The sequence below is a fragment of the Periophthalmus magnuspinnatus genome, chromosome 13 (assembly GCF_009829125.3).
Source record: "Periophthalmus magnuspinnatus isolate fPerMag1 chromosome 13, fPerMag1.2.pri, whole genome shotgun sequence".
Classification (NCBI taxonomy): Eukaryota; Metazoa; Chordata; class Actinopteri; order Gobiiformes; family Gobiidae; genus Periophthalmus; species Periophthalmus magnuspinnatus.
In genome coordinates, this window is record NC_047138.1 from 7,456,248 (window position 1) to 7,472,296 (window position 16,049).

At 38.1% G+C, this 16,049-nt stretch overlaps 2 protein-coding genes across 3 annotated transcripts in view; both read left to right on the forward strand.

Annotated features, from left to right (window-relative positions):
- Positions 1-16,049, forward strand: part of lrfn1 (leucine rich repeat and fibronectin type III domain containing 1) — a 148,561-nt gene that overhangs the window by 57,123 nt on the left and 75,389 nt on the right. The gene's annotated exons all lie outside the window — the stretch shown is intronic.
- On the forward strand, positions 5,157-8,990 carry LOC129456738 (uncharacterized). Of its 2 annotated transcripts, XM_055226097.1 has the most exons (7): positions 5,157-6,822; positions 6,946-7,038; positions 7,116-7,184; positions 7,741-7,797; positions 8,087-8,119; positions 8,553-8,618; positions 8,749-8,990. In XM_055226097.1, the coding sequence occupies exons 1-7, from the start codon at positions 5,298-5,300 to the stop codon at positions 8,982-8,984; spliced, it is 2,079 nt and encodes a 692-aa protein (XP_055082072.1). In that variant the 5' UTR covers positions 5,157-5,297; the 3' UTR covers positions 8,985-8,990. The 2 variants fall into 2 exon arrangements, with proteins under 2 accessions (XP_055082072.1, XP_055082073.1); XM_055226098.1 differs by lacking the exons at positions 7,741-7,797; positions 8,087-8,119; positions 8,553-8,618; positions 8,749-8,990 and adding an exon at positions 7,296-7,507.

Sequence of the window (16,049 nt, forward strand, 5' to 3'; positions counted from 1 at the left end):
CTGCTGTGGCCGTGCACAATTCCGTTGAGGACAACACTGAACAGGTAAATTGATCTCCATGATAGTTTTATTTTAAACGAAGAAGCACGTAATTATCAACTCACATTTATGATTGTCCTTTCCCTGCTAGATTTCCAAAGACATACCTGACCAGCCTTCTGAAGTGGCCATGTGCAGTTTTCTCAGTGACAACACTGACCAGGTAAATTATTCTCCAGTACATTTATCATTTTATAGTCAAAAACTGACATGCATTCAGTTATATGTAGACTTACAAACACATGTCCTGTGTAACAGTCAACTGGACAGGTGCTGACATTAGAAGGACTGTGAGCTTTGTACTGAGATATAGTATATTCAGTTGTATGTAGACTTACAAACACATGTCCTGTGTAACAGTCAACTGGACAGGTGCTGACATTAGAAGGACAGTGAGCTTTGTACAGCAAACCAAAATCACACTCAGTGATTGTCTTTGTCCATTAGATGCCCAAAGAGATGCTTGTCCAGCCTTCTGAAGTGGCCATGTTCATTTCCTTCAGTGACAACACTGACCAGGTAAACTGATTTCTATGATTATTATCAAGTCATTCAAATATAATTCAGCAGTATGTAGAATTACAAACACATGTCCTGTGTAACAGTCAACTGGACAGGTGCTGACATTAGAAGGACTGTGAGCTTTGTAGTGAGATATAGTATATTCAGTTGTATGTAGACTTACAAACACATGTCCTGTGTAACAGTCAACTGGACAGGTCCTCACATTAGGAGGACTGTGATTTTTTTATTTTGATGTCTAGAATAGTTTTTTCCTTCTAGATTTCCAAAAAGATGCCTTGCCAGTCAGCTGATGTGGGCGTGCACAATTTCATTGAGGACAACACTAAACTGGTAAATTCATCACCATAAACTTGGTATTTTAGAGTTTTGAACTCATCAGTTAAATGGGGAGTTTGCAGTTACACAGCTTTTGTGTAACATTCAAATGATGTACATCAGCAAGACTCGAGTTCTGTATTTTGCAGCTTGAATTTACATTTATTGGGCATCTTTCAATCCAGTTTTTTGTATTGATTAAGCACTTAATTATAAACTCAAATTGATGATTGTCCTTTCCCTGCTAGATTTCCAAAGAGATGCTTGTCCAGCCTTCTGAAGTGGCCATATGCAGTTCCCTCAGTGACAACACTGACCAGGTAAATTACTGTACAGTACTTTTATAATTTTATAGTCAAAAACTGACATACATTCAGTTGTATGTAGACTTACAAACACATGTCCTGTGTAACAGTCAACTGGACTGGTGCTGACATTAGAAGGACTGTGAGCTTTGTACTGAGATATAGTATATTCAGTTGTATGTAGACTTACAAACACATGTCCTGTGTAACAGTCAACTGGACAGGTGCTGACATTAGAAGGACAGTGAGCTTTGTACAGCAAACCAAAATCACACTCAGTGATTGTCTTTGTCCATTAGATGCCCAAAGAGATGCTTGTCCAGCCTTCTGAAGTGGCCATGTTCATTTCCTTCAGTGACAACACTGACCAGGTAAATGGATTTCTATGATTATTATCAAGTCATTCAAATATAATTCAGCAGTATGTAGAATTACAAACACATGTCCTGTGTAACAGTCAACTGGACAAGTGCTGACATTAGAAGGACTGAGCTTTGTACTGAGATATAGTATATTCAGTTGTATGTAGACTTACAAACACATGTCCTGTGTAACAGTCAACTGGACAGGTTCTGAAATTAGAAGGACTGTGAGCTTTGTACAGTAAACCAAAATCACACTCAGTGATTGTCTTTGTCCAGATGCCCAAAGAGATACTTTACCAGCCTTCTGAAGTGGCCATCTGCAGTTCCATATATATATATATATATATATATATATATAAATAAATAATCGGTTCTTCCTACTAGATTTCTGAGGAGGGACAAAGCCAGCCTGCTGATACAGTCACTTGCCATTTCATCAGGGACAAAAAAAGACAGGCAAATGGCCTCTGTTGACTTTTATATTCTGAAATACAAACGCGAATAAGTTGTATTCAGTCGTGTTGAGACGCACAGGTCCTGTATAATACTATTAGTGATTGTCTGTCTCTATGTGTTAGCCCTCTCGAAGTCACTGGGAAAGGCTCCAGTCACCTGCTACCTCAAATGGGAGCAAGTAGTAGAAAATTTATTAAAGACTGATTCATATTTAGTAATTGTCCTTTCCTTCTAGATTTCCAAAGAGATGGCTGGCCAGTCTGCTGTGGCCATGCACAATTCCGTTGAGGACAACACTGAACAGGTAAATTGATCTACATGAGTTTTATTTTAAACGAAGAAGCACTTAATTATCAACTCACATTTATAATTGTCCTTTCCCTGCTAGATTTCCAAAGACATACCTGACCAGCCTTCTGAAGTGGCCATGTGCAGTTTTCTCAGTGACAACACTGACCAGGTAAATTATTCTCCAGTACATTTATCATTTTATAGTCAAAAACTGATATGCATTCAGTTATATGTAGACTTACAAACACATGTCCTGTGTAACAGTCAACTGGACTGGTGCTGACATTAGAAGGACTGAGCTTTGTACTGAGATATACTACATTCAGTTGTATGTAGACTTACAAACACATGTCCTGTGTAACAGTCAACTGGACAGGTGCTGACATTAGAAGGACTGTGAGCTTTGTACTGAGATATAGTATATTCAGTTGTATGTAGACTTACAAACACATGTCCTGTGTAACAGTCAACTGGACAGGTGCTGACATTAGAAGGACTGTGAGCTTTGTACTGAGATATAGTATATTCAGTTGTATGTAGACTTACAAACACATGTCCTGTGTAATAGTCAACTGGACAGGTTCTGACATTAGAAGGACTGTGAGCTTTGTACAGTAAACCAAAATCACTCAGTGATCGTCTTTGTCCATTAGATGCCCAAAGAGATACTTGTCCAGCCTTCTGAAGTGGCCATGTGCATTTCCTTCATTGACAACACTGACCAGGTAAATTGATTTCTATGATTATTATCAAGTCATTCAAATATAATTCAGCAGTATGTAGACTTACAAACACATGTCCTGTGTAACAGTCAACTGGACAGGTTCTGACATTAGAAGGACTGAGCTTTATACAGTAAACCAAAATCACACTCAGTGATTCTCTTTGTCCATTAGATGCCCAAAGAGATACTTGTCCGGCCTTCTGAAGGGGCCATGTGCATTTCCTTCAGTGACAACACTGACCAGGTAAATGGATTATATGGACTTGATTTTGGAAAAATCAAGTCATTCAAATATAATTATGTAGAGTTACAAACATGTTTAACAGTCAAATGGACAGGTCCTCGCATTAGGAGGTTATTTTCAGCAGTTTGTAGATAGACTAGTTATCTGCAATGCTAACTGGACAGATAACAGCATTAGGGGGATTGTGGGTTGAAACATAAACTCACATTCATCAATGTCCTAGGAGCCTGCTGATGTTACTATGTGTTGTTCATTCCTGGATATCATTGATAAGGTAAATTAATCTCCAATGACTCAACTATGTTGAATGCAGAAACTCAGATGGAAACTTCAGGGTATTCCTCAACTGGACAAGTACAAACATTCTGTACAAAATTGAGTTAGTTTTCTAAAGATCTAAATGCTATTATCTCCATATTTACAGAATTGTATTTCAACTGAAAAAGGGTTAATTAAGGGGGGAAATTATTTTTTATTTAGTTTTTTCAGGTGCCCTGGCATGTCAGTCAACAAATACGAACTTAGAAAATGTCTTTTCAATTTTCACTTTACATTCAAATAGTAGCAGAATACATACCAAATACACACATTTTGACATTGTAAGCATTATAAATATTGGGGTTTTGAATTCCATATGTCAGAATAATAAATAATGTGATCATATAATTGCACTTTTTGGTCAACAGAACTGTGAACATGACCTGGTCTCTGAAGAGATGTCAAGTTTGGAAAAATGTGCTTTTTGTGGAGGACCATTTGCACCTCTGAGATGGGTTGGAGAGAGATGTATAGGTGAGTTTGGTCCTAATCATTTGAACATGAAATCACAGGAACACTCCCAATAGTTGTAATCTGACTATACTTTTGTAACATTTGGTATTGAGTTTGGTAGGCTAATTTCAAGTAGCCACCTTGAAACTGTGCAGATTCTGTAGTCAGTGCAACATCAAATGTTTTGAATTTGTAACATCCATATTTAAGACTGATGTGCATATATGCATGTACATAGGTATACATGGCTTTCTGACTGCAGTTTATCTGGTTGGTGGTGACATGCAACTAAAAGGGAGTAATTATCTGTCCCTTCTGCATTTTACTGCCATTTTTGTTTCTGCCTAAATGCTAGATTCTGTGGCAGCTTTTTCTAATAATACTGCAATACATGTTATAATGTTTTTTTTTTTTTTTTTTTTTTTTTTTTTTGCATATGTTGTATGGGTTTCAAAGTGTGCCTGATTGATGCTTTGAGAGACTGGATTTAACCAAATGTTAAAGCTTGGTGAACAAATTGTTTGTCAATTAATAATCAATTTAATCAAATGTAGTGGTTGTGAAGTACATATACTGACATTGTTAAATAATTTTAATTTTTGTTAAATAATTTAAATATCTCTGTCTAGTTTGCTGCAAGTCGTGGCACAAAAACTGTTATCTTAAACATGTGAAGAACATCACTGAACCTCTGTCAATGGTAAGTGTATTAGCTTTAATTTTCTCAGTAATATACTTTCTAAAAATACAAAATAGTAATCCTTTTGTTTTATTATTAGGCCTCTGAAGAACATAGTTCAAGTCAGGTGACATCAGATGAGGAATATGTGCCTGATTCCCACAGTAATTCAAATAGCTCATGTGAAGACAGATCAGAGCGTTTCAAAAATCATCACAAACATTTGGAAGTACAAAATTTTGAGGTGTCCACAAGTAAGTCTGCTTCAAAACAGACAAGGCACTACCAAGAAAATCTCTTGGATGAAGAGAAAGAATCAGGTCCTAAAGCTGCAGAATTATTACTGGAAGATACAGTCAACACAAATCGGCTTCAATTATCAGGAGTTCAGGCAAATGCTGGGAATGATACTGATGGTGAGGGAAAGCAGCTCTTGAACACATCCTCCTCTCTCAGAAATAAAACATTTTGCTACATTTGTGAAAAACCACAGACAAAGTTTGCACGTCACTTAAAAACCCATGAGAAGACACACGCTGATGTTGCTCGAATTTTGATTCTTCCAAAAAAGTCTAAAGAGCGCATGAAAATGCTTAATAAGCTACGCAACAAGGGAAACTACAACCACAACACAGACGTTTTATCAAGTGGAGATGGACTACTAAAACCTAGACGCACATCTAAGAAAAAATATAATCCTAAAGACTATGTGCACTGCATGTACTGCCAGGCCCTATACCTCCGAAGAGATCTGTGGCGACATGTTCGAAAATGTTCTTCAAAACCAGTTGAAGCCAATTCAGAGATTGGAAGAACTAAGATCTTGTCTTTGGCTACTATGGTTGACTCAGCCTTGTGTCAACAGGTGTCACCAGGTGTTTGGAAGCTGTTAACTGCGATGAAAGATGATGAGATAACTGCTACAGTGCGCAGTGACTTCTGTATTCTTCAGCTGGCTCAATCATTTTTTAACAAACATGGACAAGAGCCCACCAAATATGAGTACATTCGACAGAAACTCAGAGAAATTGGAAGACTTCTGTTGACGCTTCGGAAGGACTTCTCAATACATACTCTTGAGGATGCTGTAAGACCTGCAAATTTTCAAATGGTTATTCAAGCTGTCAAGAAAGTGTCTGGGTTTGATGAAGAAAAGCACTGCTACCAAACTCCAAGCCTTGCACTGAAGTTGGGTCACTCATTGCAGAAGATAAGTGACATTATACACTGCAGAGCTCTAATGGCAGAAGACTCTGAGCTGGTAAAGTCCACTCAGACTTTCAAAACCCTGTATTCTACAAAGTGGGCTGAATTTGTTTCACACACAGCTTTAACTACCTTGAATGAGAGACACTTTAACAAGCCTTGCACACTGCCTTTCACAGAAGATGTGCAACGTCTTCACAAACATCTCGAAAAAACTGCAGAAGAAGCATTTAAAAACTTGGATAAAACGTCATCACCACAATCATATGGTGAACTGTGCAAAGCAACTATGGCAAACATCATACTATTCAACCGGCGTCGTGGAGGAGAAGTTTCCAAAATGAAACTAAAAGGCTTTCTTGAGAGGGACACCACTGCCTTACATGAAGATGTGGCTGTTGGACTCACAAAATTTGAACTCAAACTTTGTAACCACTTCAGTCGAGTGGAAATAAGGGGTAAAAGAGGACGAAAGGTTGCTGTTCTGCTATCACCAGACATGGTTAATGCTCTAACACACCTAATAAATAAAAGAAAAGACTGTGGCGTTCCAGAGGATAACCCATTTCTCTTTGGAAGACCGCAGTGTCTTACTCCGTACAGAGGACCGGACTGTCTAAGACTTTATGCAAGTGAATGTGGGGCAAAGAACCCTCAACTCCTCAGGTCAACACAGTTGCGCAAACACGTCGCAACTTTATCCCAGGTCCTTAATCTCCGAAATAACGAGTTGGATCAAGTGGCAGACTTCCTTGGCCATGATATTCGGGTCCATAGGGAGTTTTACCGACTACCAGAGGCTACAACACAATTGGCCAAAATATCAAAACTGCTGCTGGCTATGGAGAAAGGGTCTTTGGGAAATCTGCAAGGGAAAACACTTGAGGAAATTGAAATCGAAGGTATTGTCTTTTAAAGTTCCAAAGATTACAACACTTACGTGATGTAGCAAAACGGTACTGTGTGTAGGTAATCTGTAGCATTTCATCTCCATAATTAATTGAGGTAATAATTTATTTTGTCAGATAACCTAGTGTTGACTGATGTTGAGCAAAGTGAGGAGAGTGATGGTGAGGTCGAGGAAGAAAATCTGCCCACAGATTCACAGATTGCCAGTGGTCAGTACAGTGTGATTTTTGTGTAAGAAGTGTGTATTTGTAAAATCACATGTTCAGTGTTAAACTTTTTTTTACAGATTCTGCAGGGATGAGCATCATTAGGCAACCTGTTGAGAAACCTCCATGCACATCTTTATCATCAGAAGGTTAGGCTTCTAACAGTGTGACAGTTTGATGTATTTCAAGCTAACTGTAATTTTACTGTGAAGAAATTTATTGTGGAAGAATAATGAGGGTCTCTCATTATTCCTTCACAGGAGAACGGCAAGAGACTGTTGTTCTCTTCTACAGAATTGTACAGTAGATTTCAGTCCAAATACAGTCTTATGTTTTTGACATCTGGCTGTGAATCCTTTAATGGGTGAACTTGCTTTTGGTACATTTGGCTTGCAGCGCTAGACAAGTTACTACAACAGTGCTGCGTTAAATTAAGTGAATATTGTAATGATCATATCACGTCTAACTTAAAGGCCTGCTTGTTTTGAATAAATTAGAATGTTAAAATTTTCAGGATACTGAAAATAAGTCAGAAAATGTTGCAGAAAAATCCATTCACAAAAAAAATCTAGCATTTTTTGTTTTGTATTCTCCCTACTTGAGTTTACTTTTTCAAAATTTCATATGGCATCATAACTGACTCTGTAATACGTATGTTCCTCTTTTTTGTGTTTTTAATGAACTAACATGAACTTTTTTCTGCAGACAAGGAAAGACCTAGGCCACATGTTGAACCTCCAGGGATGTCCTTACTGCCACAAGGTAATCCCTCAAACTGAGTCTTTCAGGCTGTTATCTGTGATTAATGGCATGTTTTTTTAGGTTTTTGTTAAAATGACTTGCAGATAAACACTTAAGCAAATCAGGGGCATTACTTATTGTAAGATGGTGGAGCATCAAAACAGAAGGAGTTAAGAGATGAACATATGGCACAGTCCAATTTAAGTAGTTTCAGGGAGGAGAATTCCAGTTTAAAACAAATTTGATAGCATGTAGGTTTACAAATGGCGTAAGTGATGTGTTCATAATGACTTTTACTTTTCTCATTTAGTTACCGATGCCAACCAAACAGACACATCTCAAGGTAAATTTCACCTCAGCAGCCTTTTCTGAAATTATTTTAAGTCAGACTCCTGGACGCCTCCCTAGGGAGGTGTTCTGGGCATGTCCCACTGGGAGGAGGCCCCGGGGAAGACCCAGGTCACGCTGGAGGGACTATGTCTCTCGGCTGGCCTGGGAACGCCTTGGGGTCCCACCGGAGGAGCTGTGAGGTGAGGGAAGTCTGGGAGTCCCTGCTTAGACTGCTGCCCCCGTGACCCGGCCCCGGATAAGCGGAAGAAAATGGATGGATGGATGGACAGTCAAGATGAAGTTAAAATGAATGATGATACACCTGTCGCTTCTCCCATCAATGATCAACTTAATTATTTGGTCCCAGTGACAATAGTTTTGTTGTTGTTGTTGTTAATCTTCAAATTGTGATCCTTCTCTTTTATTTTCTGCCTGTTTTGCTTCAGTAATTAAAAATGCAAATGGTAAGGCCAAAGATCCCAGAAGAAAAGCAAAAGTGATGAAACAATCAGGTAAATGTCGCAAAACAGTCCCTGGTCTCAGTAAAAAACGTCAGTATTAAGAGTATCAGAGTGCAACAAGAGTTGAATTATAGTTCATATTTTTTCTTAATGTTCCATTTTTTATTCCATTGTTTTGTAGTTTCTTTGGAAAATGCAAGAAGGGTTCAGAAACGACAGTGGTCTCCCAAGGAGGTTGCAGCTATTATGAAACATTTTGAAGAACATATCAGAAAAGGAAAACTGGCTACTATGATTGAATGCGAACAGTGCAAGACAGCAGAACATCCCACACTGACTGATCGCTCTCTTCAAAATATCAGAGACTTTGTCAGGAATCGGGGTATAACTCTGAAAAGAAAGGGATTAGTCGACTAATCGTGACTAATTGATTATAAAAATTAGCCAACACATTTTTTAAATAGCTGACTAATCTTTTTTTTTTTTACTAGTTAGTAAGTTAGTTAGTGTCAGCCCTGGTTAGAAATGCAGTATGGGCAATTGTTGCAGCCCAATTGTTTGTGTTAAGACTTTACTCCTGCAAGGATCTGTTTCAAAGAAGATTCAGTTCATGTCATTGAATAAATTCAACTTGTTCATGAATGTGTAATCATTCCTTATTTTGGCTTTAAAAGGTCACACTTTACCAACATACATCTTTACAAACACCATTTTGTATCTCAGTAGCCTAATACTTTAGTAAAGGCATTCTATATTCATGTGTGTGTTATGTTCCATTTATTCATGTATGACCCTTTAATTCACCTAAATAGCATATTTGTGTGTTTTTTAGCCATGGTCCTTCTAAATCAAGTTAGTCCTGTCAATTACGATTTGAGTCATGGGCGGAGCTAAGTACCAAATTAACTTTTGTCCTCTTAATACATCACTATGTCAGGTTATTATACTTTGAGTTCTGTACTGTGTATTCAGATTTTGAAGTGAGATTTGAGTTGTGTAGCTCAACTAGAATTTTTTGACGTTTACTACATCTTTGTAGCACAAGTGGAAAGGGGTGTCCTCCTAGTGTTGCAAAAAACGGGTTTGAAAAAAATGTCCTTTTAATTCACATAAACCCGTAGGGGTGTGTGTGTGTGTGTGTGTGTAAGATGTGCTCTTACACATCAATGATGTTGACCAGTGTTAAAGAGGGGTCACTCACTCTGAGGGTCTTCTTGCTCCTCTCCATCACTAGACTGGTCACATGCTCCACAGTGACCTCTGGAGACGGGAGGCTCTGCCTCTATTTAAGTAAAGGAGTGTAAACAGTAAAGATTCAAAAAGACAAATATGAAACCTTACGCTGTATCAGTAGTAATGCAGGTGCCAGCAGGCCTGCATGGCTCCTTTGTAGAGCGGAACAGCCCCTGAAAAACATTTCACAGAAGAATCTCAGTTCTGTCTTTTATATTAAATATTAAATAATACATACCCTGATTTTGGGTAGATGCCATCGCTCTTAAGGGCATCTATCATCCCATTACAGTGTGTGTAAAAATACAATACAGACCAGCCAAACAACAGTAGAACAACCCACAGAAAAGGCACACAAAACAAGCAATACATTTTGATTCAGTCAGTTGGATTCTTTTTTTTTTTTATTTTTTTTTTATTCAGAATAAAATTGATATTCAATTGACCTAAATAACAGCTCCAACTTACAAGGCTTTATAGTACCACATAGTGCCATAGTACTGCATATATTCATGGGTTTCAGCTTCCTGCTGTGTGACTTTTTCCCCATATATTATTTTATAGTGTTAATCACTATGGCAACAGTCTGAATAATACCTCATTCTGAAACTCATGGATACTGAAGCTAAAGTGTAACATGAACACTTTGGTCATCATGAAAAGGCCGTGTACAGCGCTTGTACACTGACCCTCAGATCAGACTGGTGTTGGCGGGGGTCCGTGGTTACTTCCTCCTGTCCGGGTTATCAGCGTGTGACAGAGCTGCCTGATAGCGCTAGCGTCACAGGAGCGTGCATCACAGAGCTGTCACCACGCGCCCCCACCCCCTTTCCTCCACCACCACGCACACACTCACACACACACATACACATACAGGCAGTGTTCCCATTCTGGTGACAAATCCTGCCCGAGCTGAGCCTTCTCTGAGTCACCCCCCTCCTCAAGTCATCTGCCCAACACAGATGGAAATGAGGGGTGGCCAAAGGCTCCAGGTGGTAGCAAAGAATCTTACTCTAGTTACGCTATTGTTAAACATAATGGTGGGTGGTAAAGTGTTATGTTTACTTCATGTTCAGTGTATTGTACTTCAGACTGTTTTGTGAATGTTAAACTCTTTTTTGTTGTCATGTTTATACGGTAACACAGCAAAAATACCCAAATACATTTTATTGATTGTTTACATTCTTTGAAAAGTCATTTAGTTGTGCTAAAAATGTGCTAAAAACGTACTCAGTTTTGTTAAGTAAAAGTACAGATATTGGAGCAAAACATACTCAAGTAAAAGTTAAAAAATCACGTAAAAAAATCTACTTAAGTAAAAGTATTGATGTACCCGTTTAAAAATCTGCATTAATAGTAAAAACTAGAAGTATTTTGCGCAGATTTTGAGGTCTTATAAAGCTTCAAATGTAGTGATTTTTGTGCTGAAACAGAAACAACTGAATCCAGTCTGTTTTTATTTGTATATTTTTGTTTGCTCAAACTATGAACGTGTTAAAAATAAAACCCTCAGCCTTTTCAACACGTCCCAGACAATAATGAAAAATACTTTCACTTTTCAGTCCTGCGCAAAAATGTAGTGGAGTAGAAAGTACAGATACCTGCTCTCAGATGTAATGAAGTAAAAGTAAAAAGTATCCACTTTAAAATCTACTTAAGTAAAGCACATGTACCTAACACTTTTACTTAAGTACAGTACTTTTACTTTATTACTCTCCACCACTGACTAAAACATACATAACATTCGACCAGTGTAGACTGCTGTATCCATTGGAGTTGTTGTACTGGATGAGTAACAGTATGTTATATATATTTAGAGCTCAGGATGGAACGCAGATCGAAAGTTCAAACTCCCAAACGTCCGTAGAAATATTAACCAAAAACTATGTAAAAAGTAAAGAAAAGAGCAGTGGAACAACCTGATAACCTACTGGACCGCTTCTGGTGAGTACATTTATCCCACTATAGTGTTCGGAGACTTTTGAGTGAACACTAAGTTTAGTATTTAGCTCTTGGGCACTCTTGTGTTGAATAAGTATTTGCTTGTACAACGTTTGTTTCCAAAGTTACTGCAGTAGCGTATGTATTCCCCCACCCCTCCAGTAGTCACACGCCGCCTGTCTGTGAGTCTGCTCCTTAAGCCCGGGGAGCAAAGGGCCATCGCTACGACAACAGTAGTTCAGGTTAATCATGGCGGCTGCTGGGTTTAATCCATTAAAGCATGAGTTCAGCCATAACAGGGCTTTGGCAGAGTGTGTGCGCTGATCCTATTTTCTCTGTATACATATCCGTACTTTCACCCAGACTCCTATTTGCCCCCATAATGGGATTAACTCCAATGACACCAATCTCAAATCTGGCTTTAAAACTCTGCAGGGTGAATCTTATTTCATTGGTTATTCCCAGAAGGCATTGAACATGGCTTTGGTTACATAATTACAGTCCCCTCTTTCTGTCTAAGCCTAAATGATGACAAATTAATGAAAAATAGCCGGGTAGGGATTTCTCTTGTATTCACTTGATCTGGTTAGGCCCAAACCACTGCATGTTAATCAATGTGTCTTCTACACTATGTCGTATACTCCGTCATTAATAATGGAGGCTGTCAAGACCATGGAATAACTGCCACCGGCTACAGCCACTATTTTTCCCACTATTTTTGCAATTATGTAAATAACAATAATTTATTTGAAGAAGTGCCTTGATTTTATATTCAATCGATGTTGAGTGATATTATCAATCTTGCTCTACCTAAATGTCTAAAGTTTTCATTGTGTTCTGTTCTTCCACTGTTAAAGGTGTGCTAACTTTTGGGGGTCTGCCATTTGCTTGTCTTGATGCAGATGGTATTGCTTTGCCTCAAATGTTACACAGTATAGCATTAGATATTCATGGAGTCAAGCAGGTGGTACCAGTAGGCAAGTTACAGGTTAGACTTTCCACTGAAAAAGTCATATTGTGCACCTTTAATGTAAGAGTTAAATGGAGTTTGTTTGTTTTTTTCTGTCAGGGGATCCTACCTAATACTTAAAAACATGATAAAGATTACACATGACACATTAGTAGTATTTGTTTACTACTAAAATTGACCAATAACTTGTAGCACATGTCATTGCACTGAGCTTTTTCACCTCTCAATCACCGTAATACTACAGACCTTGAACAAAACCCCTGTGGTTCATCAATTAATTAAAACGTCATCTCATTATGCTAGGCTTTATTACATATGCATATACACCATATTAATATGTATTTAATAGCTTCACTTTCCATAATCTAATTTAGGCATGGAAAGAAATGTTGTCTTCTAGGAACTCTGTGAACTATTTCCTCACCTTTTTTAGATCTCCAAACCTTTTTCTGACACTGGGGTATTTTTACACAAAGTAATTACCTTTAATGTATTCCAGCGTACCACTTCATATATGCATTTCAAAACCTGCTGTTACGCTGTGTAAAAGGTCTCTCTCTCTCACACACACACACACACACACACACACACACTAATATCTCGCCTGTGTAAATTATTCAACACGCCCAGATTGGAGTGAGTTTTACATTTGCTTGGCTCTGATTGGGCTGATAAAATGGACTTCCTGCTGTATTTGTCATGCTATCGCAGTCGGCTCACCTCACATTCACATCACTACTGTAACAGGTGATATTGTAAACAGTGTGGCTAAACAGATAATTCACTATAACATTACTGTCTTATCATACAGAGCTACCCCAGCACATCTCTGTGGAAATGAGATTATTCAAGGAAGCGTAATAAATGTACAATATGGAATATGCTAATAGCACAGTGTGAAGCTGTTTAAAATAGAGACTCACTCTATTGTAATGATTCCAGTGGTGGGATGTAGCTATAGGAACTTGGCACTAGTGTCATTTACAATATATGTACATTTTTCAGCAACTAAAAATGGTAGAGCTACAGCATAAAAACTATTCTAAAGTACATGCAAATGACAGTGAAATTATTTCACTCGAGGCCTCCAGGAAATTCAAGACTTTTTTCCTCTGGGGTTAAATGGAACTTTTTTATTTTTATTTTTTTATGAATATAGGTCAAGGTTGTACTAAAACATTTGCAGATCAGTTGCTAGAGTCATGATACATGTGGGTGGCAGTAGCTGGTGGAGTTTTTTTGTCCAGTGATCCAAAGGTTGGTGGTCCAAATCCCGCTCTCGACCTAAACTTCATTGGCTGAGTGGTCAGATCCAGTGACCGACAGGTTGGTGGTGTGATTCCAGCTCCAACAGATGAATGTTGTCATTGTGTTCTTTGGTCAAAACATTTAACCCACCTTACTTGTCAATGGGTGAGTGGTTCCTTGATGTAAAGTGCCTTGAAAGCGCTATATATAAAAAGCTGACCATCCATTTACCATTTAATAGTTAGGATAGTAGTTAGATAATTAGTAGAGCATAATAAAAATCATCTTCATCCTAGTAGTGCTGTTAAACAAAACAGAAAAACAGGTTGCTATCCATTGCACACTTCTTCCTTAGTCCTCACACTCTTCTGTTTGTTTTCTGACAGGATAGGTCACACACTCTAACACCGACTTCTTCATAACCTAGAAATAGACTGAGTTCACATTTGTGAAAAACCTCACCTCCTCCAAAGATGCGCATCAAGCCAGCTGTCAGAATAGGTCAAAACTTGCACAAGAATTGCAACAATGACAAGGCGTTGCTTACATTTAGCCAGATTTTTTGCAGATACATATTGCTGACGTTTTGCTGTTTTAAGTTTAAAAAGATCTAAGGTGGCCGTGAAGAAGCTTGAAGATATAGACTGGCATTTAGAATAAGAATACAGCTTAAGAGTGACATTTACAGGCAACATGGATAATGATAGACTAGAACGATGCAACCGCTAATGCTTTTGTGGGTTACATCCAGGGTAGAGAAAATAGCATGCATAAATGAAGGCAATATGGAGAGCAAGCAGAAGCGCCTGGGATTACTGTAAACAAGTGTACATTAGAATGTACTTTGTATATGCATGAAAGACATTACATGCATTCATTCTTTCATTACACAACAGAGTGGTTTTAAATACACCACGTCCAACACAATTAAACAAAGTGGCCTATTTTTACTATTGACGCGTACTGTGTCAGATCGACTTCTCTTACAGTTTCTCATTCTTCACTATTGTGGCTTATGTAGCATTTGCAGAGAAACTCACTTAAGAATACCAGAATGAAACACACAGAAAGTTAAAGTAGTCGCCAAACTCAAACAAAAGTTGTGAAATTGTTGCAGTAGTTTGAGTCCAGAAACATGCCCTTGCCTGTAAAGCCGCACCATTGGTCACACCAGGAACACATTGCCCAGAGCAAGACAAGATGGATTCTACTTTGTGAACTCACAAATCTTGGTGAGCTACTGCTCAAGGTTAAATATTCCTCTTCTGTTTTGTCCTTTAAAGTAAAGGAGATTATGGTCTGATTGAACGATGGACCATCCATGTAATTCATTTACCAACTGAGTGCATTTATCACTCAGGAAATAGTACCAAAAGAGAAGGAACATAAACCAGTGGTGAAAAGTGAGTTATGTTGTTCAGTAAGTAATTGAACCAGACTCCTTTTGAATCGAATACCTGTCTCAAGTGTAGTTATGTTTAAAAAGAATGGAACAGTGGTAAACAATATTTTAGCTATTCTTTTCGCAAATTGGCAGCGATAAACTAGAAGTAGTAGTTGTCGTAGACTAGTTGAAGTAGTCTAGTCAGTACTACTGTGGAATAACAAACAAGTAGAGGCAGAGAAGCTGGGCAGGTTTTTATCACTTTGTGCGGATTGAAATCTGTATACCCCCTCAATTTATGGGGACATGTCTGTTTTATGGGGAGGATTTATGTCTGCCAATGACATAAATCCTTTATTATTGGACCAACCATCATCTATAACATTGAGATTAATATTATGGGCTAATTAGGTTCAGGCTAGGTGAGTATAGTGAGTTTTTAAAGTTAGGGTGAGGGTCCAGGAAATAAATCAGTGTAATGTCCCCAAAAACATTGGAACCCAACACATGACACTTGAACAACTTGTATTCAGTTGGGGCTTCTAAGTAAATTATCTACGTAAATATCCATATCCACTTTGCAAGTATCAAACTTTATAAAATATTGTTTACTTCTAGTACTTTTCTACCTCTGACCTAACTACTATAGGTTGCCCAACTAAAACAATGTACCAATCGGGATAGTTATAACATTTTACCCTTAACT